General features: G+C 39.7%; 1 protein-coding gene and 2 non-coding genes across 3 annotated transcripts; all 3 read right to left on the minus strand.

The window, feature by feature from the left end:
- Positions 1–204: 204 nt before the first annotated feature.
- Positions 205–21930, minus strand: ipo7 (importin 7). Its single transcript, XM_053513214.1, has 25 exons — positions 21709–21930; positions 17509–17590; positions 14243–14396; positions 13978–14136; positions 13735–13891; positions 13544–13633; positions 11336–11430; positions 11087–11171; positions 10855–10989; positions 8917–9016; positions 8732–8808; positions 7528–7644; positions 7318–7407; positions 6517–6682; positions 6232–6392; positions 5969–6097; positions 5548–5614; positions 5324–5449; positions 4654–4751; positions 4239–4334; positions 3923–4143; positions 2393–2601; positions 2095–2301; positions 1899–2015; positions 205–1304 (listed from the first exon to the last, which is right to left on the minus strand). Exons 1-25 carry the CDS (start codon positions 21790–21792, stop codon positions 1207–1209), a joined length of 3120 nt encoding a protein of 1039 aa, XP_053369189.1. The 5' UTR covers positions 21793–21930; the 3' UTR covers positions 205–1206.
- LOC128543523 (small nucleolar RNA SNORA23) lies at positions 8069–8249 on the minus strand. The gene has a single exon (XR_008365745.1). It is a non-coding gene; the product is annotated as a small nucleolar RNA SNORA23 (small nucleolar RNA).
- Positions 13296–13476, minus strand: LOC128543524 (small nucleolar RNA SNORA23). Its single transcript, XR_008365746.1, has one exon. It is a non-coding gene; the product is annotated as a small nucleolar RNA SNORA23 (small nucleolar RNA).
- Positions 21931–22688: the final 758 nt, after the last annotated feature.

The following is a 22688-nucleotide window of genomic DNA, read 5'->3' on the forward strand; positions in this document are numbered from 1 at the left end:
CCAACATTAAATGTGACTATGAACAGATGGTAATTATTAGCAAACTGCTGGGGTATAGGAATTAAACTTAAGAACATGGTATTATTGGGGAAAATACCACCATTATATTACTTTCTTTTCCTATAACATCATGACTTCTTTTTTTAACGTTGTAAAATATGTTGAGACCATTTTCACATGACACCATATCACCAGAGAGGCCAATGAAGTTATTTTTCTTTTTAATGTCATATATAGATGGTTCATCCATACATCAACCAAATGCTTGAGACCTTCACAATCCAGCCCAATTGTACATGCGGAAATTATTTACTCAACCCTTCAGTGCTCTTTATGTAATGTCCTAAATTGAACACTAAGAGCATTCATTTTTTTTCCTGGAACTTTAAACATTTCCATTATAAACAGCAGTAGGTAGTACTGCTCCTCCACCAAAAGCGAATTCATCGGACGACCAGACATCATGGGACAACCTGCCTGCCAAGTAACAAAGTTACAGGTACTCCGTTTTAAATAGCTTCAATTGTGTTTTTAAAAAAAATTTGAGTCTGATACAGAAGGCTAAGAGACCTGAACAATATGAAAGTGCTAGTTATTAATTTACAGATTTCAGGCATCACACATAGTGCTATGACAAGTATCCAATATGCTACATTTGAATACACATTTGTCACCTTACAAATGCCTCTGGTTGGTTGTCCAGGCTGCTTAAAAATTAAGAGCCTTTGCTTGTATATACAATAACATGATTTCCATTTATGCAGAAAAAAAGTGGACACTCTACTGCCAGAGGTATAATCTTAAAGAGGCCGTTTGGCCAGAACAGTGAAAATGATGAAATTCAGTCCCACTAACAATTTCGATTATTTAAAGCCCCCGATGCATGTAGGTGGGAAGAAAAAGAGCTGCCGTCATGGTATCCCTCTTGTAAATGGATTCCATAAGACAACATTGTTCAGAGCTTCTTTTGTTTTTCATTTTTATCTCTTGAAAAGTTCATGGTTTATTTTTCCCAGCCATTGGTTGCATTTGGTTGCCTTCCCCACATCTTCTGGTGCTGTCTAGATTGATAGTCAGATTGAAGAGTGAGTCAGAAGAACCAGTTCTGGAACCACTACTTGAGGGAACAACACAAGCTTTTTTTCACTTCACTACAATCAGTCACAGGGTAAGAAAAGGGGAGGAAAAGGAAGGAAAAGTGAGGACTCAATTCATCCCAGGGGCGCTGCCACCAAAGTTGAAAGTGGATGGCACCACCGGAACTGTGAATTTGTAACCCCCGTGTTTCTCGATCATCTTTGATTCTGGAACCATAGAGGAAAATATACATGAAAAATTAGCAAAGACGACTCAGATTACAATAATAAATCTTGTATATAATACTCATTACATTACCATTAGTAAAAATAATCAGGCAGACTTAACAATGGTTTTTATTAAAAGATTGTTTAACTTTTGAGGCTAGGAAAAACAAAAAGGGTGTAAAATGTTTAGCTTTAAAAAAAAAAAAAAAAGCGCACAAACTGAAATATGGTCATGGGGATGGGCAACATGATGCAATATCAATAATGTTAAACATGACATCCCTAACTTTATAAGGATAATTAAAAAAAAAAAAAAAGCATTATTGAACTTAAAGTAGGTTTGCATCCTGGTGCTGCTATAGCCAGAAATGCAAGAGGTCAAAGCACACACAATTCACTAAGCTCTCTGATAAGAATAAAATCTCTTGCACACATTCACAGAGGCACTAAACAATCAATTATGTGCAGCTGGCTTCATGTTTCACAGAGGAAGTGGGTGAGAATTAACCAAGCATTTCTTTAAGCATCACAATATGTACATCATATACATATATATAACCCTCACTCGAAACAAACCCATCTACTATGGCTTACCATGTGCTGCTCGTCTCTGATCTGCAAGTGTGCTGATGTCCTGAAGGTGTTTACCCTGCTCTTCATCCAAAGTCTGAGTAAGCGCCTGGTACCATGTGGGATCGTGGCTTTGGATATCTACAGAAAACACACGAGTTACTTAGAGTAACATAACAGTTAAAAGAGTAAAAGGCAGTAGACCTCAAAGAGCTCTTACTCTGTAATATGGCTTTGAAGATCTGGTACTCGTCAACAGGATTCTCGTCATCGTCGACAGCCGTGGTGTATCCCTCTAATGCAGTCTCTTCGGCATCATCTTCCTCCCACTCCTCATCATCTCCATCTTCTCCTGCTTGCTTGGCAAGCATTTCAAGGTATTCTTGCCCTTCGTCGTCGATGTCATCCTCGTCGCTTCCGAGTTCAGCTAAAAATGGAAACCAAGATAACGTAAATACATGCACCATTAACTCAACGCTACTCAAGAGATGTGTCAATCGCATTTTTACATTACGTACTATTCTCATCCTCCTCCTCTGCATCTTCGTCATCATCGTCGTCCTCATTCTCGTGCTCAGCCCTGCAGGCGTAGGCCCTCTTCAACCCATTAAACAGCAGGATGGCAGCAGGGACGAGCTGTCCAGCTACTTGATTGACAGCCTGTGGCCTCTGCTCCAGACCCATTAAAGCACACAAGCCTAATACGCACATCTTTCGGTCATGAAGCCTACAAGAGAAATTAGAGAACGTCTGTTAACATAGAAGCTTAGACAGCATTTGGCGTAGTGTGTACAGGAAAAAAAGCTCAATTTAGCAGCCTATAACAAAATAAATAAAAAATAAAAATAATAAATAATAATCTAAAGTGCCTACTTGCAACCAGAAACACAAGTAAGCTTGTTCAACTTTTACATTTGGTACAATTTAGAATTAAAATAAATAAATAAATAAAAATCACACTTCCCAAGTCCGCTTAATATAATAAGTGACTTTGTACTTGTAATTTCTCTGGCTTCTTTCTACTTTCTCAAAGCAAAAATACCCAGTTTGTCATGTTTCACACTTCAATCGCAACCCCCTTCTTTCCATACACAACACAGAGCTGTCTGAAATGCAACTCGATACATTGTTTTTTGTTTTGTTTTTTTGCACTGGCTTGCTGGTTATAGCCAGCTTTTTGTAGCTTGAATGTGAATCACCTATGGCAGGGGGAATATGGGAGAAAAATAAAATAATGAGTGGGAATGAGAGACTGCATCAAGGAGTGAAATACAGTCATACAGATCTTCTCCAGCACGACAATGTCAAATAAACATAAATGAAACACTGCATTGTCGTCGTCAATGAGATTTTACAGGAATTTTGGAATTATTTCAATCCAGAACAAGACAAGACAGCGATGTGAACCAAAGTTAGCAATCTACACAGCTTGTCTCACATCGCTTAGTTCTGTTGACCATCTCAGGGAATTAATTGAACTTGCTTTTAATAAATAAATTTCTACCAGCTGCAAATATACCCTGGGTCATAATAAAGATTCAAGATTATGAATAAGCTAAGTGCTTCTACTCTATTTTTAAAATTCATGACTAGGATGCCAAGAAGGGAAGTTATGTTAATAGTTATTGTTAAGAACATTACATTTCCCCATACAATAATTGAGGTCCAATATGTTCAGCTTATTTAGCAAGTGCATAAAAAGCAAACAAGATATTATTTTGCTTTCGCTTACAGTGAAGCTTCTTAACAACCTAAAATGTACTTGGCTTCACTTGAAGATGAGAGATTTGTGTCTGGGTACAATATGCACTGTTCCCAGTAACTGAAATAAACTGGACCTTGGGGTCAAGTGTACTCGTATCTCTGCCCGAGCCCCTAACGTGAAAGTACCCTCAGACCACGGAAACTGAGAAGACTCACAAATAAATCTCAGCTACAATGATGGCAAAAGAGAATTGTTATTTCTTTAGAGAAAAAAAAAAAAACCCTAAGCAAACTGATACAATTTTGTGATTTAAATGAAATAATAAAAGCTACAAGGCAAGTACCCAAGGAAACAGTCGACATCCTTGAGCCACTGAGAGATAAAGTGGTTGGTGATGGGCTCCGTGTTGTTGGGGAAGCGCAGATTCTCCAGAGTGTTGAGCAGCAGAAGAGGGTTATAGTAGAGTGCAGCGATGGCCACCTGCAAGCACATGGTCCTCAGTTCACTCGTCTTCACTTCTCGCGTCAGACGCTCCAGGGCTGTGGTCACAAACAGGGGAACCACCTGCACAGACATTTACAACATTGGGTTTTTCTTTGGCAGAGTTATGAGAAACTATGGATTTTGCAGCAGGTAAAAGTATGGCTTGTTTAAGGTACCTGGTCAATGCCACGCCCTTTGCACTGCAGAATGATGACTTCAAGGAGCTTAGCAGCATGGCACTCTGGATCCTCTCCTGGGTCACCTGAGAGAACCTGATCATAAAATTAAAAAAAGAAACGAGACAAAAAAAAAATTCACAATTAGAGGCATATAAAGATCTGAATTAAACAATGCTAATGATAAAACTGTTGAATGGAAATATAGTAACTATAGTAACCATATTACTAAATATAAATAAATTCTGTCCTGTGTAATCCATCTCACAATTTAAATTTACTGTTATTCAAATATTTTAAACAGAGTTGATTGTTTTCCTATAACAGCATGTCATGAAGTGTTTTTTCATTTTTAATCTACAATCAGAATAAATTCACTTGTATTGAAATATTTTTGCATGTAAAGGCATCCAACCTTTTTGCACATGTTGTAGATGATTTCAAGGTACTTTGTGTCAGACAGAAGCGTGTCTGTGTCGACTGTAATGTAGTTGTGGAGGAGTGGCATCATATCTGCAAATAAAGCATTTATTGTGCTTAGAGAAGCAGCAAAGAATGTTTTGAACAAACCTTTAAATTCATAAATAAATAAATAGCATCTGGCTAAAATAAATTCAGGAAAAAAAAAACATTTACACATTGGTTTAAATGCATATGAAGAGCTTTAAGACTTTAATATCTGTTATGGAGTAAGGGTTGTTAAATAGAAACTTCACATTAATCATGAATGTAAGAATCAAAACGTTTTCTGTCTTTTTCTCTATACCTGAACTAGGCATTCAAGTCAAACTAGGACTTGCAAAACAAACAAAAAAAACTCCCTTTATTTCTCTAAATAATCCCTCCTATAATAATGCACATATCCCAGCATTTCACTAGTGCCTGGATACCATCAAAGTAGAGCGTTCTCTCAGTACACCAAAGCCAGGATTAGACTATCTGCTTTACATCTAAAACTCTGGCCTCCGAGGAACTCCTTTAAATGGGCCAAACATGTGAAAATGGCTTCCTTGTCAAGAAATTTCTTTACAAGTCCCGATATGCTTCATGTGATCCTTTTAAGTCAGTCAGGAGTCTAAATTTACCTGTAAAATAGTCAAAACCGTCCTGTTGGAAGACATCATAGACCAGAGGAAGGAGCTGCCACATCTGTGGGGACACTTGCTGACACGTCAGACTGTGAGCCAGTGACAAGATCTCTTCATAGAATTCTATTTATTAAAATAAAGAAAAGAAAAGGAAAAGAACCACATTAATTACGAGTTGATTCATGAAATACTGTGATAATGAACTGAAAAGCAAGACCTACCTAGGACATGCTGGTGCAGCACAGTGCCAATCACCTGCAGACAGATCCCTTCCAACTGCTGTGTGATCTGAAACAAGCCAGTAAAACTAATCAGCGATTGGTTAGCTGCCTCCAGCAAAAAAAAAAAAAAAAAAAAAAAAAACACACATACTGTTCTGTAAACAAAGTGTTCCTCTGCAAATGTATTATGCACTGAATGTTTCTATTATGCTTTATTTTGAGAGCTTGGTCTTGCTTATGATGCATGTTATAAAAAAGCTAGAGAAACAGTACGTGTTCCTGAAAACCTGTAGGTGGCAGGAAGTAAGTCAGCACTATGAAGCAGAGCAGGAGGGAAAAAAAAAAAGGATGGAGAGACAAACACTGTACCAGCCTGGTCTGTTATGAGAGATCCAGTGAGTGGGTGTATGACTGCACTGACCTCTTTATGGTCCTCCACCACACTGAGCAGTGTGTCAATGGTATTGAGGATGCCCATGGCTGTGACGGCTTTATCGTCGCCCCCTTCCTCGTCAGGGCCAGTCTGAATCACCTGGTTGAAGGTCATAGCCTGCGATGGGAATATCAGGCATTCAGGCAAGTAAAGCACACAAGTCAAATAAAATATTCATAGCAGCTAAACTATGTGCTTGTGTTACATAATGTAGTGATATATTTCTAAGCAGTCATTCTTTGTGATCTTACCAAATGCTGGGTCATCTCCACAGCGATAGGGGTCACCTCTTCACTGTATTCGCATATCATCTTCTGAATGACGTTGGTGAGGTCGTCATTCTCAGTCTCGCGAACAATGTGAAGCAGAGCCTGCATCACAGCCCGGATGTGGGGGGTGATGTACTCTTTGGCTGGTAAAAAAAAAAAAAAAAAAAAAAAGTTATTCGTTACCGTTGGCATTGTTTCATTAAGAAGCTCCTACGCCACATTTAAGATGAAGTGCTGTGAAGGCGAGTCAAGAGGAGCACCACCTACCTTTCTCTTGATTGCTGATGAGGACCTGCAGGGCGATAGCTGCCTCTACTTTGACGGGCATCTCGTTGTCGTTGATGAGGCAGAGGCGAGTCAGCTCCAGGGCTGTCTGCAGGTTCTGATCGCTCTTAAACTTCACCTCGCAGAAGTAGTGCAGCACCCAACAGGCCTGAGCAAAGAAACAATCATTCAATAAGCAAACAGATTTTGATTTTAATACAGACCCAAACTAGTGACACTGAAACAATCCTCTCATTCTTTGGTATAGCTTCACTCTACATATCTGCTGTCAGGTTACAAAGATCTAAACATTAGGTATATATGGGATAAAACGCATAACATGACTGTTTATTTGGTTTTCTTAAATGAACAAAAACTACAGAGCCAAGCATTAGAATAGAATAATGATCAGCCACAGATTTTAGAAAGCAACACAAGCTCTCGGTTAAATGTGCACAATAGCACAGAATCCTAAATATGGTAACCCTGACTCACAGCCACAGATGGTTTTGCATTTAGCAGGATGTGTCTAGAGCAGCAGCAACACAAAGATGCGTGCAAGTTTTTTTCTTCTAATGATTTTTTTTCCCTAATATAAAACCGAAACCTGCATTATCTTTACACATAGTTTACTGTTTAATAGCAATAAAAAAAAAAAAAATTACAATTAAAAAAAAAAAAAAAAAAAAGGAGTTGAGTTAATTCACCTTACTGTTTATAACACTTCCATAACACTTAAAGGCTGGCTTTAACGTTAAAATGTTTTCAAGGGCTATCACAAATTGATTCTGTCCTGCTCCTTACCCTTGCTCTCATGTACCCCAGCTCACTGCGGAAGAGAGGAAACACGTGATGCTGCAGCATGAACTCCATCTGGTCTTTATAGATCTTTTTCTGTAAAGCAGGGACATTTAAATTCAGTAATACAGATATAACTGGTGTTTTATGCTCACAGAGAAGAGGAGGGAGGAATAACATATATACACATATACAACAGATAAAATAACTTGGTACCTTGAGCAAAATCTCAGCCAAGGAGCCGATCATGTGTAGTGCCCCATCTTTCTTGCGGGGATCAGAAGTGAGCTCTGTGAGTATCTGATAACAAAAGCCCATGGTCTTCTGCAACACCTGTAACAATACACACAATGGATGCTTCCTCAGTATTTCACAGTCATGCATTCATTAGGTAAGAGTTTTACCATGAAAGGATTTTTATAATTCTTTTTTTTCAGTTCAGTCCAAAAGCTTGTCTGCAGAAATCACATAGCCTACAGATGGACTATAGGTTGGGGGAGGGAAAAAAAAGTGCAAAAGTACTCCTTTTCATGTCTGGCAAGCTTCAAGACATTTGCTAGTATTTTTCATACTGTACTGCCCGGGCGCTGGCTTCTATTTGCATATGCAGCATCTTTGGTATTTTCCACAGTGCTCCAAGGGTTCTGCAGCATTGCTGCATTTCCTCCCCCAGCATTACATGCGTTTTGTGTAAGAACCAATTTTATTAAAATAAATAAATAAAATAAATAAGATCTAAGCAATCCCCTTTTGCAAGCTCTGTAGGAGAGAATGGAGGCTGACCAGTGGTAGAGGGTCACAATGACATCACTAGGCCAGTACTATGATCTCCAGTGGCTCTGTGGCTGCAGGTGTGGTGTGAGCACAGTCACACAGACTGTAAGACACAGACTGGAGACAGCACTAAACGAGGACAGGCACCACGCACACCGCTTTACCCACAGCCAGCAAGATGTTCACAAAAATTCAAATTCAAATTCTATTTGAAAAAAATAATGCACAAAAAAAAAACAGGAATCCTCCAGCCTGTCAGCTTGCCTCATAGTGAACATTCTACAAAATAAAAAAATAAATAAAAAAATCCACTAACGTAAATTCAACACAGTGCAATGTCAAATAGACTTTCACTAGCAAATTATAACCCGCACCCTTAGTGTTCATTTAAAAAGGTAGTGGTTAAAAACATTTTTGCATTACACAAAGACTGCAATTCTGTCTGCATAAAGGGCAGTTCCACATGACTTTAAAGCCACGCTGTTCTCCTATAATTCTCAGCAGCTGCTCAGCAGTGACGCTATATGAACAGCAGGGTGCTGATTAGATACATCAGCATGTTGGCAGTAAGACCTATACACATGGAAGTGAGCCCAAACAGTCAGAGGCCTTGTAGTGCCAGATGGCGCATTTTGTGAGCACTCACTTCTTTCCTTTTGTTACAGGCAGTGAAGAGCAGGGTCTGAGCGGCCGTTGTGGGCGAGATGAAGTCCTCGAAAACATCTGAGCATAGGAGGTAATAAAAGACAACAGTGAGGAGGCTTTCTTTATCCTGCGGTTTAATTTGCGACGAGACTCTAAAAGGATCTGCATCTCATCGGATGCTCTTACCAAACTTCATGCGGATGTACTCGTAGGGATCCTCCTGCCACAGCTCTTCATCGCTGTCTGTGTAGCACATGAGGGGGAAGACCACATCCTGAATGATTCCCTGCAATGAGACAGATTCATAGTATCTGAAGTCCACGGATGATTTATTTTATTTACTGGTTAACATCCAACTCTAATTCAACTGTACAGAAACAAATAAATAAAAATAAATAAATAATGCGTTCCATCTCTAACCATCCAGAATGGCTCATGTCCTGACAATAACTTCTGGCAGTGACCAATACTGTCTTTAAACTGTTCATCATGCATTATTACTCTCGCTTTTATTAGTTCATGTGCACATGTATAACTGTTGCTTCTCTCATATTTAGATCTCCCATAAACAACAATCAAAAGCACAAAGAGCATAGAAATGTGGGTTCCATCTAAAGTCAATCTTAGCTACTAGGCAATAGTTTGTAGAATTATTTTTTTAATTTATTTTAGTTTCTTAGTTGCAGAATGGGTGTCTTTTTAAAGGACCATTAACTGTATAAATGGAACTGGTTAATGTAGAAGCATCAGCTGTGAAAACATTCCACTAAATAAAAATATAAGAAAAAAAAAAAAGAAAATTAAATAAAAACAAAAAATGATATCTGTTACATAGAAAAAGTACTCGGCAGGTACCTGGGTAGTGGTTACATTCAACAAACTATTTTTTTTCTGTAAGAATTAATTTTTATCATGCTGATGGTGCATTATATTTGTAATGCAAGTAACTTTTATATAAAAGCTGCACTCATTTTTTTTGTTTGTTTTCAGCCTGACATACATTTTAGCTTTTACTTTTTTATGTAACAGTTTGGAGAAAAATCATTCGGTAACTATTACTTTAGAAATGTATCAGATGGGGGATTGATGTTGGTATGGATACACCGATTCCATTTTTTAATCATTACGAGTACCGATACGAGTACTTGCCGTTGCCACAGAACTTTTCGAAATGCAGCACATTTGAAGCACATCCTCAGCTGCACCTGCTATTGCTCTACTAGTGAGCAAAACCCTGAAACTGCTTTGCATGTAGAATGAGTAAAATCGTCATGAATCCACCGCAAACTGGAATTTTTATTAAATTTTTTACTGGGGAAGAGACACTGTTCGTATTAGAAAGTGCAGATACTGTTATATATTCTATACACAATTCAATCGTTCCAATTAACAGTAAATAGTTTGCACTGAGCAGGAAATGGCCTCATCTCCATTTGTGGGTTATTTGGTTCCCTCAGTACTACAGCAACCACTAAATCAAGAGTATTAACATTCTTATTACATTTTCTTTTCCCTTATGTTTTAAATCTATAAAAGGACATCCATTTGGCACCGCGCTCAACTTTTAAAAGGCAAAGATAAATGGTTTAGAAAACACATTCTACGCCATGAAGGGACGCAAGTTTAATTTTGTGTGCACATCAACACGATTGCATTTATACAAACAGTTGCATTTTTTTTTGTCACTGGAGTCCGTATCAGTGCATCCCTAGATATTGGTCATCTGTCAATAAAATACATGAAGATATCTAGGTGTAAAAAAACTAAACAATTTAAAAATAACTAGAGCTTACTTTATATCAGAAATGTGAGAACTGGAAAAGGAAACATTAACTTGGAACTTGGACCATTCTTGTGCAAGCGGTTTAGTTAAAAAATTTGTCAAAAATGCTGTGCGAATGTGTTTTGAACATTTCTACTGGAACAGAGGTTGCATTATGTTAAGTGGGGGCAGGGTTGTGGAGTGAAACCTAACCAGTTCCTCAAATGATTTCAGAACGTAATGAAACCTTGCTTAACTTCAAAGTTTCGCTGTGAATCAATAAGGGCTATAAATCCGAAAGAAAAACAACAGCTGAGTGATCATAGTGCACAAAGCAAAAAAAAAAAAAACAATCCCTTTACCTGGATGTGAGGCTTAAGGTTCCTCCAGGTGACGGCATGAGCAATTCCCTGGTTAATATAGTTCAGGGCTTGCTGCAGGACTCGGGGTGCAACGTATTGCTTCTCTTTATAGTGATACAACACCTTCAGTAGCACCTGAGAGAACATACAGACAGTAGATTTCAACATTGATGAACCAGTGCATTAAGGAGACTATCGAGGTGGTATATTCACCCGGTAACTCACTCCCTACCTGCTGAGCAGCCACAGCGTAACCCTTGAGGAAATATTCTGCAAATTCGGTATACTCTTTGGTAGTGTTGCCTGGGCTGCCGTATCTTAAGAGGCAAACGAAACATTTGGGAATGACGTCAGTTTGCAGTTTTAAGCACGCAGAAGGCTGCCAAAAATAACTAGTCCAGTATTTCACACTGTTCAGCGTGGGCTGCAAATTCAGCACCGAGTTATCACAGAGCTGAGAGCGAGAGAGGGCGTGTTGTACCTTTCAAAGAGCCGAGCCAAGATGTGGAGAGCCCACTTCTTACACTTCCACCAGGGCAACTCGGGTCTCTCATCCTCATCCACCTGCAGGGTCTCCTGTGGAGGAAAAAGCAAGCATGCGTCATTCAGCGTTCGGTATAAAAGCAAACTAAGACACGGGGATTAAACTCAAGGTTGGCACGAACGTGAACGGTGTATCGAGCGATAAAAATGTTGTAGTTTGCTGAAGCAAGTCTTAAAAAGTGATTAATGGGATAAATATATACAAAGCATACATAACTCAAATAAGGCTGCAATAATTAATGAACATTATCAACTAAAATCAACAATCAAAACAGTCGATGATGTCATCGCGCTTGATTCTCACACTAACTGTGGACACACTGATCATGTAGGTGTTACTGGAGTGAAGTGAGTAACGGCACGATGGCAAACACAGTCACGAGTGTGGAAAGATTTTTGTGGAAAGAAAACCGGCGCTAGAATCAGTGGGAAGGACTTCGTGGCCAGACTTTGTTGAGTCGTGGCTTATCGCCGCTTTATGAACTACACGAGAATCAGGTAAGTGGGAAAGGATTTACAACTGATGAGAATGTGGATAATTATTGACTGTCGGTCTGTGAGTAGGGTTTTTATTTCCAATTCTCCTCAATGAACCTTAAGTGAAATCCACACACAGATCCATGCTCTTTATTGCTCGCTGAGCATTCTCTCTGCCTCTTTCATGCTGTTGCACTATCCATTTTTTTTTTCCCCCCACAGCAACCAACGAGTGTGCACCTTCCTGCCGGCTTCTGAACTCTGCACTCACATGCTTTTGATCTCTTCACTTTTTTACCAGCTCACAGCATCTGACATTAGTAATATTCTCCTTAGTTGTGTCTTTTCCCACTTACTCACTCTCAGGCACAATTCACTTCCCCTTACCCTACCCCCATCAGTTGGGCCACACCCCTTCATTAAAGATTTTCACATTAGTGCGCTGGGATGGTTTCAGAGAACACTTGACACGAAGGTCTGGTTTATTTTGATCAGTGAGAACACAAACGTTCTGGTTATGAACGCGCTTGAGGAAGTCGTCTCTGGCAGGGATTAAATCAGGTATGGAAGCCAATCGTTCCTGGGCATGGTACAACTCAATCGTGACTAATAGAAAAATGCAATTAAGAAAAAATTTTTCATTTCAAATGGGTTCACATGAAGACATTTTTTTTAAATTAAGTATTCATCTTTTAAGTCAGTTACCACACGCACTTACTGTGTGTTTCGATTCATAACTGTAATTGTTAGAGAACATATAAATGGCCAAAGCATGCAGACACCTGACCATGACGCCTTTATCTGCGTTGTCCAAACATCCCATTTTTCATTGCTCTTATTACATCTTTCACTCTTTTGAGAAGTTTCCCACTATATTTTAGAGCGTGGCTCTGGGAAGCATGAGAGAAGGTCTGGGGTGCACTCAATATTCCAAGTCCATCCCAAAGGTGTTCAGTGGGGTTCAAGTTCAGAGCACTTCAAATGTAGCAATGTATATACAGGGACAGCTTCATACTGGGACAGGTTTGTCTTACATGGTTTCAGGTGGAGGGAACAGTGTGTATACAAGATAAAGAAATTCTTTCCACTGTGTGCGTTCACCATTGTAAAAACAGTTTGGGGTATCGTTAGGTTTTTCACAAACGCTTGTCCTAAACATTTTATTGGGAGAAAAATGCTCTATTGATTTCATATTCATGAGTAATAACTCATTATGGCACCCCTATTTCTTAACATGTATAAATGATTAACCTGCGAGTAAATCGCATTGCCTGCCATAAATTAATGATGGGTCGTTCATGAACTGTAAATAATAATAAATTAAAAAAAGATTTTCATGAACAAGATTCATAGAACCCAGTCACTAAAATGATCCAAACATCCCATCACTACCATACATCCAGAGTTTACGTTTTTTTTGTTTTTGTAGGAGAGAATGGAGGCTGACCAGTGGTAGAGGGTCACAATGACATCACTAGGCCAGTACTATGATCTCCAGTGGCTCTGTGGCTGCAGGTGTGGTGTGAGCACAGTCACACAGACTGTAGGACACAGACTGGAGACAGCACTGAACGCAGACAGGCACCACGCACACCTCATCACCGGCAGCCCAGTCCAGTCACACAGCCCCACACTTTGTGAGTCTGGAAAGAACCTGAAGTGTCTTTACCGGAGGCACGTCTCTGTCCACGACGGTCTTCAGTATCTCCATCCACTCGGTCAGGTTCTGCCTGTTAATCAGCTCCAGAGGCAGATTGTACTGTGGGGGGGAAGGAATGTCGATCAGGTGTTACACATTTTATAGTTAAACATGAGCTCAAATCTTAAGACTTGAAAAACAAAACCTCAGGCAGGACCAACCTGAAATAAAGCATAGAGGATTTTGAAGATCTGTTTTTGCACCAGCACAGAGTCACTGGAGGGGTCCGGGAGCAGCTGGATGAAGCGGTCTTTCAGCATAGGCATGAAGATTTGCATGGCAGCGATTAGCGGCTGCCGCTCATCCGGTTTCTTGTACCTATAACGCATACATCAGTCAGCAACTCCAGTTAAAAACGGTACTGGCGCTGCATTAAACATAATAGACTTATGCTGCAGTCTTACTCGTAGTTTTTCACTAGCTGGTAGAGGCACAGCAGGATGCCCAGCCAGCAGCCACTGTTGTCAGACTGCAGGTAGAAGCCGATCTTGTCCACAATGGCCGTCCATTTGTTGGGGTAATCGTGCTTGATCATGTGATGAATGCAGGTTGTGAGCTGCACCCTGAAAGAACACGGAAAACATGTACGCAGTTAAGAGACGGAAGCAGTCGGGGAACAAACCGATCCCGGATGCGGCTTGTGCTTGTGTATGTGTGTGTGTGTGTTACCTGATGCGCTCTGGGGATTGAATGATGGCCTCCACGATGTTGTCTCGAATAAACTGGCGGTCCACTTCAGGGATGTTGCTGGCAGGCACTTCGTTGTGCGTGTTTTCGCCTTCGCTCCAATGCTGCGTGACCATGTTCTTCAAATAGATCACACCTAGAGGAGGAAAATAGTTTAACTGAATTATGAAACATGTAAAAGTAAAGGGAAATGTGGTCGTGCAAAACAAAGGCCTAGACAAAATCAATAAGCTTTACAGTAACATTACAAACTCACAGACACCATGTAACAAGCATGACAAGGCTAGGAATCGTTTGCACTGATGATGGGGGGGAGAGAAAAAAAAAACAGTCTAGGATACTCTATTAACACACACCAAGGCAATAAAGCCTACACAACCACTTTACTCAGAATATGGTAGGAATTAGGCACTGGCATAACGCCTGCCTTAATCATTAAAATGAAACATTTGCCTAAAAAAAAAAAAAAAAAAAAAAAAATATATATATATATATATATATATATATATATATATATATATATATATATATATATATATATATATATAAATTAAATAAATAAATAAATAAATAAATAAATAAATAAATAAATAAATACGAACATGGGCATTCAGGCAACAGAAAAGAATGGCTGGTATTGCTTGTGTACTGAAAGGTTGATTTATAGCAGGCTGCCTTGCATCAGTGCAGCTGAGCTTGCATTCAATACAAGCAGGTGTGCTTTTCAGACACAGCTCTTTACTGTATTCATCACCACACACACACAGAGTCAGGATCCGTTACAAAACCTCCATCCGTTTATGTATTCACTAGACACAACGGTCCGTAGATCTGCCTCTCCTTCATGTGGAAATTGGCGCAGCAGGCCAGGTGACGATAGGGGAAAACAAGCTCTGTCTGGTGTCAACAGGGTCACTGTGTGTGTGTGTGAGAGAGAGAGAGAACATGCGAAAAAGTAAGAGAGAAGTGTAAGCTGTGGGTGTAAAGCCGCTCCGTATGGCGCATCAGTCACTATGCGCTCTGTCGCTGTATGGCTATGAGGTGCTTTAGACGGGCGTGAATCAGATCGCAGACTGCTGACACGGGCATACCCGTGTAGCTGAAATCCTTCCCACTGCCGATTCAGCAGCTCCATGTCTGCAATACAGCACTGAACAGGTACCAGAACTATCTGTAACTAGGAACTGCCTTTATTAACCACTTCCCCATCACAAAAAAGTTTTTTTTTTTTTTTTTTTTTTTTTTTTTTTTTTAACATTCTAGCTTAAGTTTTGGAGACTGAGAGCTGCTGACGAAACGGAACTTTCCAGGTTCATAGTACTTGATGGAAATGTTATTCGATCCTACAACAGAGAGCGGTGAGAAATAGAATGGTTATAAGGTCCGAATGGAAAAATTATTTTGTAACAAGAACTTAACTACATACCAAGCATGATAATTATAAATAAATGTTTCTTGAAAGAAATCCTATAGATTTCAACAGCTTCAGGGGAAACGTTTAAACGATCTTGCTCGGTCCAGCAGTTATTTCTAATGAACATATTAAATGACAGTTCTTCTTCATTAAAACAAATTAACCTGCAATTAATCATTTTTAAGCCCTGCCTGGGATGGCACATTTATTCAAGACAAACAGAAGAACCCTGTAAATGAGTCACAACATGACAGTGACAAAAGCAACACAGCACGTTAATGAACAGGGCTTTTATTTGTCCCATAACCGTCATATCAGACTGCTGTGCGAAAGTAAAAACAGTCATGACTTTTCCATGGATCTTATTACTTCTGGAGGAGACCATAATATAAATTAAAGTGTGGTTTGCACAAGTTACACGATACATTTCTAATTACGTTGTGAATGAGAGAACAGTACTTTGCTCCACACATATGTTGATGTTTAGAGCTCTTGGCACTCTGAAAATCAAAATTCTGCATGGGTGCTTACAGTAGGGGTCGCTCTGCAACGGATATGCCAAACTGTTTGATCAGGTTGTTATTACCGTACTACACTGTAGTGTCACATGGCATTCAGTCTTACCGGAACACAGATGTTCTCTTCTCAAGTTAACCGAATTGATTTTTATTTGAGCTCAACAACTTCATGTGCTGTCAGAACTAAAAAGTCTGATTAATAGAATCTCTTAGGCTTGTGCGTCCTTCTAGCAATAGATCTTAAATCGCTGAGGAAAGCTTACTGATACATACATCTGGCAAACCCGCCAAGAGGTCCGTTTCCAAATAAAACGAACAAAAGAAAAATGCAGACACTGAAAGTACTTAGTCGTCCTAATTTATTTCCTCACATGAGCATGACACAAGCCTTTTTTTCTCTTCCAGCAACTCATTGTACCCGTGAATGCAAAGGTTCTCACGTCAGACAGTTGTTTCTTTCTCTGAGCACAAAAAAATGATTACAGGCACCAAAAGCCAGGTTCAACCTGGCGCTTAAACAAGATGTGTTGATATTGTCTGTCACTGGTCCCACCCTTGGGGCATTTATCCACCCCCCCCTCCCACCACCACACACAATATGACTTTATTCTTCCCCCATCCTAGAGTGGTCTGCGATGTGACAGCTGTGAGTCGACGTGACGTGTGAGATGTGACATACCGTGCTGAATTGAGTAAGCAAGGTAGCGTGAGGGTAAAACTACTACTAATTTTTTTTTTTAAAAGCTGTCCTGCTTTCTTTAACTCTGAATATACAGGGTAAAACTACTACTAAATTTTTTTTAAAAAAGCTGTCCTGCTTTCTTTAACTCTGAATATACAGGGTCATTAAATATGTTCATTAGAAATAACTGCTGGACCGAGCAAGATCGTTTAAACGTTTCCCCTGAAGCTGTTGAAATCTATAGGATTTCTTTTCATTTTATTAAATAAAAAAAAAGTTTTATAAAGTTTTTATTAAGTTTTATTAAATGTTATACTGCAAGTTTCAAAACCATATTGGATCCAAAATAAAAATATTAAATTCCACATAAAGGGGAGAGGAGACAAAACATGCCTATGGATTTAGACTTTTGGGACTCCTTGTATAATCCCTTGCAGACAGGATGTCAGCTGTGCAGCAACTGTGCTACATCAGAGTATTAGATGGCCACAGGTGGTAGATCGCTGCAATAAAACAGTCTTGACATGCACGATATCTCTTTCGCTCATTTGAAAGGAAAGTGTGGTGGAGGTGGTGGCGGCGGCTGGGTCTTTCTAGAGCACATATGCTAGTACATCTAAAAAAGTGCATGTACCTGCTTGTCGGACCGGCAATTCCAGATGATCGGACATGGTCACCTGCAGTAACGTGGACGTAAAGTTCACCTGTGAGTGGGCCTGTAAAAAAACAACAAAAAAAACATATGTTAAACACTTTTGGCATGAAACAACTGGTACAGGAGCTCAGAAAACAGAATTAGACTTTCTAAGAATTGGTCATGATCCTGAAATCATGTAACTTGAGAGCGCATAACGCTTGAGCGCTCAGTAAAAATTCCCTGTTTATTCAACCCTGTCGTGTGTTGCCAAATGAACCTGCTGTAACATGACGTAATATTGACATCATTTTATACTCGAGAATCTGAAAATTGTATAGGAGTCACTGGGACACTTCTGGTTAGTCAAGAGAACACTAAAAATAGTTTTTTGTTGTCGTTTTTTTGGTGTCTCACTTAGACAGTTCAACCCAGCATAGCTTCCCTTTATATCATCACACAGGAAATAATTCATTAGTGATGCTTACACAGAACTGTGAAAAAATATATACATTGCTGAAATGAAACTGAAATGCCATGTCGCCAGTACCGCATGTTCTCGCTCGCTCGGTCTGTCTGTCTCTCTCTCAGCACAGAGTGTGTCAGCACCCAGGAATCTAAGCCTGCCATCCACATGGACGGTCTGGAGCCGAGCCAAGACAGTGGCTTCAACAACGCAGAGGAGAACGCATTCCTGTGTTTGAACGGACTCTCCGTCTCATTTACAAAGCATTTCCTCTTTAACGACCGAGCGCTTGGCACTTCAGGAGGCCATGGGGAGGAGGAGGACGAGAAATAGATCAGCAAAATCATCTGCGGCATATTAAGCATATTAGAGCGAGGACGTTTATAGAGACAACAGCGCTGGACCGAATCCCAGGTGACTTGCTATGCAAACGCAGGAATGATTCAACTTCCTGGTCAAGTTTAAATAAACACGGACATAATTATAAATGTTGCAGCAGGCAAAATATACATCATGATACTACACAGCAGCAGATTTGCTTGAACATTGATTTTTACGAAAAACTTAAATAATCTGTGTATCTACAGTTGCCTGTTACAGTGAAGCCAGTAACATCATATTCAACACTGTTTAGCAATATCGATGCAATAAAAACTCAAAGACTACGACCTGAATAGGACACCATGCGAGGAACAGTAGAAAAAGGTGTTTTCTTAAAAGAAGTGGAAAATATGTCTTTATAAAAAAGTCTGCTTCGATTTTAAACACCCTGAGGCTCTGAGCTAAATATTTACTCATGATCAACAATTGCACACAGCACCACTGGGACAAAGAGAAACCATAAAACAACATATTAAAATTAGCAGATTCCCCCAGCCCCAAAAGCTCCACAAAGCTGAGAGGATTTGATGATATTTCTAATACAAAGTACGAGTTATTGCCTTAGCCTGATTATTCTGCAATATAAAATATTATTTTATTACACCTCATGTGCAGTTTACCAGATTCCCACCTGCTGCACCACTAAAAAGCCTATAATAGGTTTATACTATTATATTAAATTTATATGATATTTTCTCATTGTGAATTTTTTAAACCTGGCCTTCATAAATTCTCTTACCTTGTTGCGCGTGTGTTGATGTACACATTCGCAACACTGGCTGCTGTAACATTATAATTTTCCTTTAGTTTATTAATAAAGCAATAAAGTAACTTTAATAAAGTACTCAATCTATCTGATAAGCACCCCCCAAACAGGAAAACCATATATCCACAACCACCTCACCCAAATGATATTCATCATTGAGGATAATCCACCCCCCCCGCGGCTTTCTCACAAATTTAGTTGTAACCAATCAGGGGACTCCCCCATCAAGGTTACAACGACCAACCAGTGGAGGCGAAGGTCTATCGCGTGTTTCCTGTAAACAACGTCAGCCACCTGGATCTTTTCAAACTACTTGCTCACACACATACCATCGGGAGGTGCAAAGCACACTGCTGCTTCCGCACACAGTTGCCCATGATTGGTTAAAGCTGCGATCGATTCAAGTATGTGGGACTTTAGAAATCGTAGCTTTTGTTAGTTATATCCTTTCCTCCCTAATCACAATTTTAATATCCCGATTTAATATTACATTTGTCCTCAAACCTTTAACAAAATAGTGGGTAATTAAAAGGTAGTCCATTCCTTTTAACAGCACATATCTGTCATCCGCCAAATAATTCACTCCTACCACATTGAAGGAAAATGTGGAAATCGTTCAGAGTGCACCACCTGTGGGATTATAAAGAAATGGAAATTTTTTACTGCCACAAATGCCTCCAAAGTCTCAAAATTCAACTCGACTGTGAGCACACGAGTTGAGTGGCTGCAAGCACGCAGGCAAAAAACTTCTAACAGGTATGCAGGGCCATTAACGCATGCTATTTTTGACTAAACAGCACTCAAGTGTTTTGAAACTGGTGTAAGCATGTGTAATGAGTTGTTTTGACACTAATTTGCTATCAGAGTTTGGGGAAAGCGGCAGATCGGAGGCTTTTATCTTATGATAATGTAATGCCATAAAAATTCGTTTCTGTTGTGTCACTCTGAAGCTTCTGTGCTCGGTACAGAATCGGCAATATGAAATTATGTATATAAAATAGAGTTATGACCAAAACCAGCCAATTCTGGGCGTGGACAATAAACTTGCTCATTCTATTATATGTTGTTTTTTTTTTTTGTTTTTTTTACAAATATCAATATATTTTAAAATCGATTTTGGATTGGGGGGCAATAAGTTAGTCGCGGCACAAAAGAATCGCAATTCATAAGTGAATCGACCCCCCTCCACCCCATCTCTACTAGTCATGATGCAGATACTAATTAATTCGAAAACTTGTTAAATAACAAATCACGCACCAGTTTATAATAATGTATACTGTTTTGGAACACCTAAGCAAGAAATTACCCTTTGTGGGGTTTTTTCCTCTATTTTCAAAGTTCACGTAGGTATTTTCCTGAAGTGGGATAACTTCCTGTTATGACAGTGTGCTGACACTGGAGACTCCTTCCCTACAGCTATTTAAAAAAAAAAAACAAGCGCCACCTTCTGTCCAATCAGTATCAAGCAGTGCTGTAAAAGGAAGCAGGATTATCCTAAAGATGATGCACCTCCTGCTTCTTAGAAATTGGTGTACACACACAAGACTCATGGCTCCCTCTCACACACACTCAGTGACAGATTCGGTCTCACCTCTCTTCCCTAGATACGACACAACATGACTCGCCTAGGGTAATGCTGGGTACTTCCTCCAAATATTGTTTACTGTTGCTGACTTACCTTACAGTCATGTGTTCCTATAAACACACGCAAAAATACCACGCAAAAGAGCACTGCGCGTGACTAGCTGTTAGCTATTAAACAAGTCAAGTTTTATATAAGAAAAAAGGTTATAATACGTGTTAGCGAAACATTTCGCAATCCCGAACACGGTATACAGGACATTTAACTGCTTGAGCTAACTCTACTTCAGCTAATTCCTCTGGTTCTGTTCATGGTAATAAAAAAACTCACATCGCTCCAGGTTTTTAAGCATAAAAAAACAGCCATGTCATGTCAACCAAACTGCTAACTAGTGCTAATAATTTAGCTCGCTTATCAACTCGTACAACTTGCCAGACTTCGTTTGGGCCCAAACAGTCTTAGCTACGAGCTACTAGCATATTCAAGCTACTTTCCACAGTGGTATTTGTTTTGGCAAAGGCAATAAATTCGGTTCGATAACTCGGCTGAATAAATGATTTTGATTACTTTGACTTATTAACCTTCACTTATGAAGGTTTTTAAGTTTTTAAAGAGCGTCTGAGTCACAACAGGGACAGCCACATGACACGTGAGAGATCCGCTGAGGCGAGCTAAGCTAGACTAAGCTAGGCTAGGCTAGGCTAGGCTAACTCGCGCGCAGGCTATATCAATGTACGTCAATGGGAAATGTTAGCGCGTGAAGGTTTTACTAGCTAAACAATTAACTGGCTAAAACCGCCAGACAACCGACTAAAAAACTGGGAAACGCAACAATGCCTAATTTTCGGTAAAATCAACACAATTAACTCCCGCGGTGCTAAGCAACGGGTCTACGGTAAGCTGGTTCTAAACTCGGACCCCATGCTGCCCCGCTGCGCGCGAGGCCCGTTAGAGCAGACGCGCGCGCGCCTCCACTACCACATCATCATCCCGCAGAGTCTTTACCTCGTTCAGCCGTCTCTCGGCGGCCTCCCGCAGATTCGGGTCCATGGTGCCCTGCAGGGCTTCGATCAGATAGTTGGGGTCCATCACGGGGGCTCAGAGTGCGGCTCGGGTATGTAAGGCTCGGCGATCTGTACGAGTCCGGGGCGATACGCACATGGGACGCACGCGCGGCTCTCCAGCTACCGGCGCGAAAGGAAGAAGGCTGTGACCGGGCCGGATAGATCAGCGCCAAAACCTCCACATACCACTTCCGCTCAGCGCGTGAGGTCAACTGGGATATGTAGTTCTTTCTTTACGAGCGCGAGCCAAAGAACCGAAAAGAACGTTTTCTAGAAGTTACGCGCATGTTACGCAATAATCCCTCAATGGATTGCGTTTTTTTGTGTGAATTTGGCGAAAACGTTTTAATGTTGACTGCATTCACAATGTTGGCATTGACTCCCTACATGTATTCTCCTCACAACCCATGATCATCTTTAGCTTTAATTATTTTTAAATTCTCCTAAAGTTTAAAAATATGACTTTTATCTAAAATTAGGAGAACAAATTAATGTCAAGGGGGAATGTATTAACTTATAGGAAATAGTTATCTTGTGGCAGCAAATTATTTTTCTTGTAGTAATAATTTATCTTGTAGGAACAAGTTATTATCTTGGGGTAACATATTATATTAGTTTAGAAAATTAATTTCTTGTAGGAACAACTTGTTTATCTTATTATCCTAAGTTATTTATCTTGTTGGAACAAGCTATTGTCTCCTGGAAACAAATAATTTCTCTTGTAGTAAGAAATAAATTTTGTGGGAACAAATTATTATCTTATGTGAAGAATTTATTAGCCTAAAAAAATTATTTATCTTGAGGGAACAAATTATTTATCTTCTATATTCTATTAATATTTTTCTATATTTCTTTTCCTTTACAGGGTTGAGGAGCATATCTCCAGAGACTGGGCACCAGTGGCCAGTGTAGGAGGCATCC

The sequence above is a fragment of the Clarias gariepinus genome, chromosome 15 (genome assembly GCF_024256425.1).
Source record: "Clarias gariepinus isolate MV-2021 ecotype Netherlands chromosome 15, CGAR_prim_01v2, whole genome shotgun sequence".
In the NCBI taxonomy this organism is placed as follows: domain Eukaryota; kingdom Metazoa; phylum Chordata; class Actinopteri; order Siluriformes; family Clariidae; genus Clarias; species Clarias gariepinus.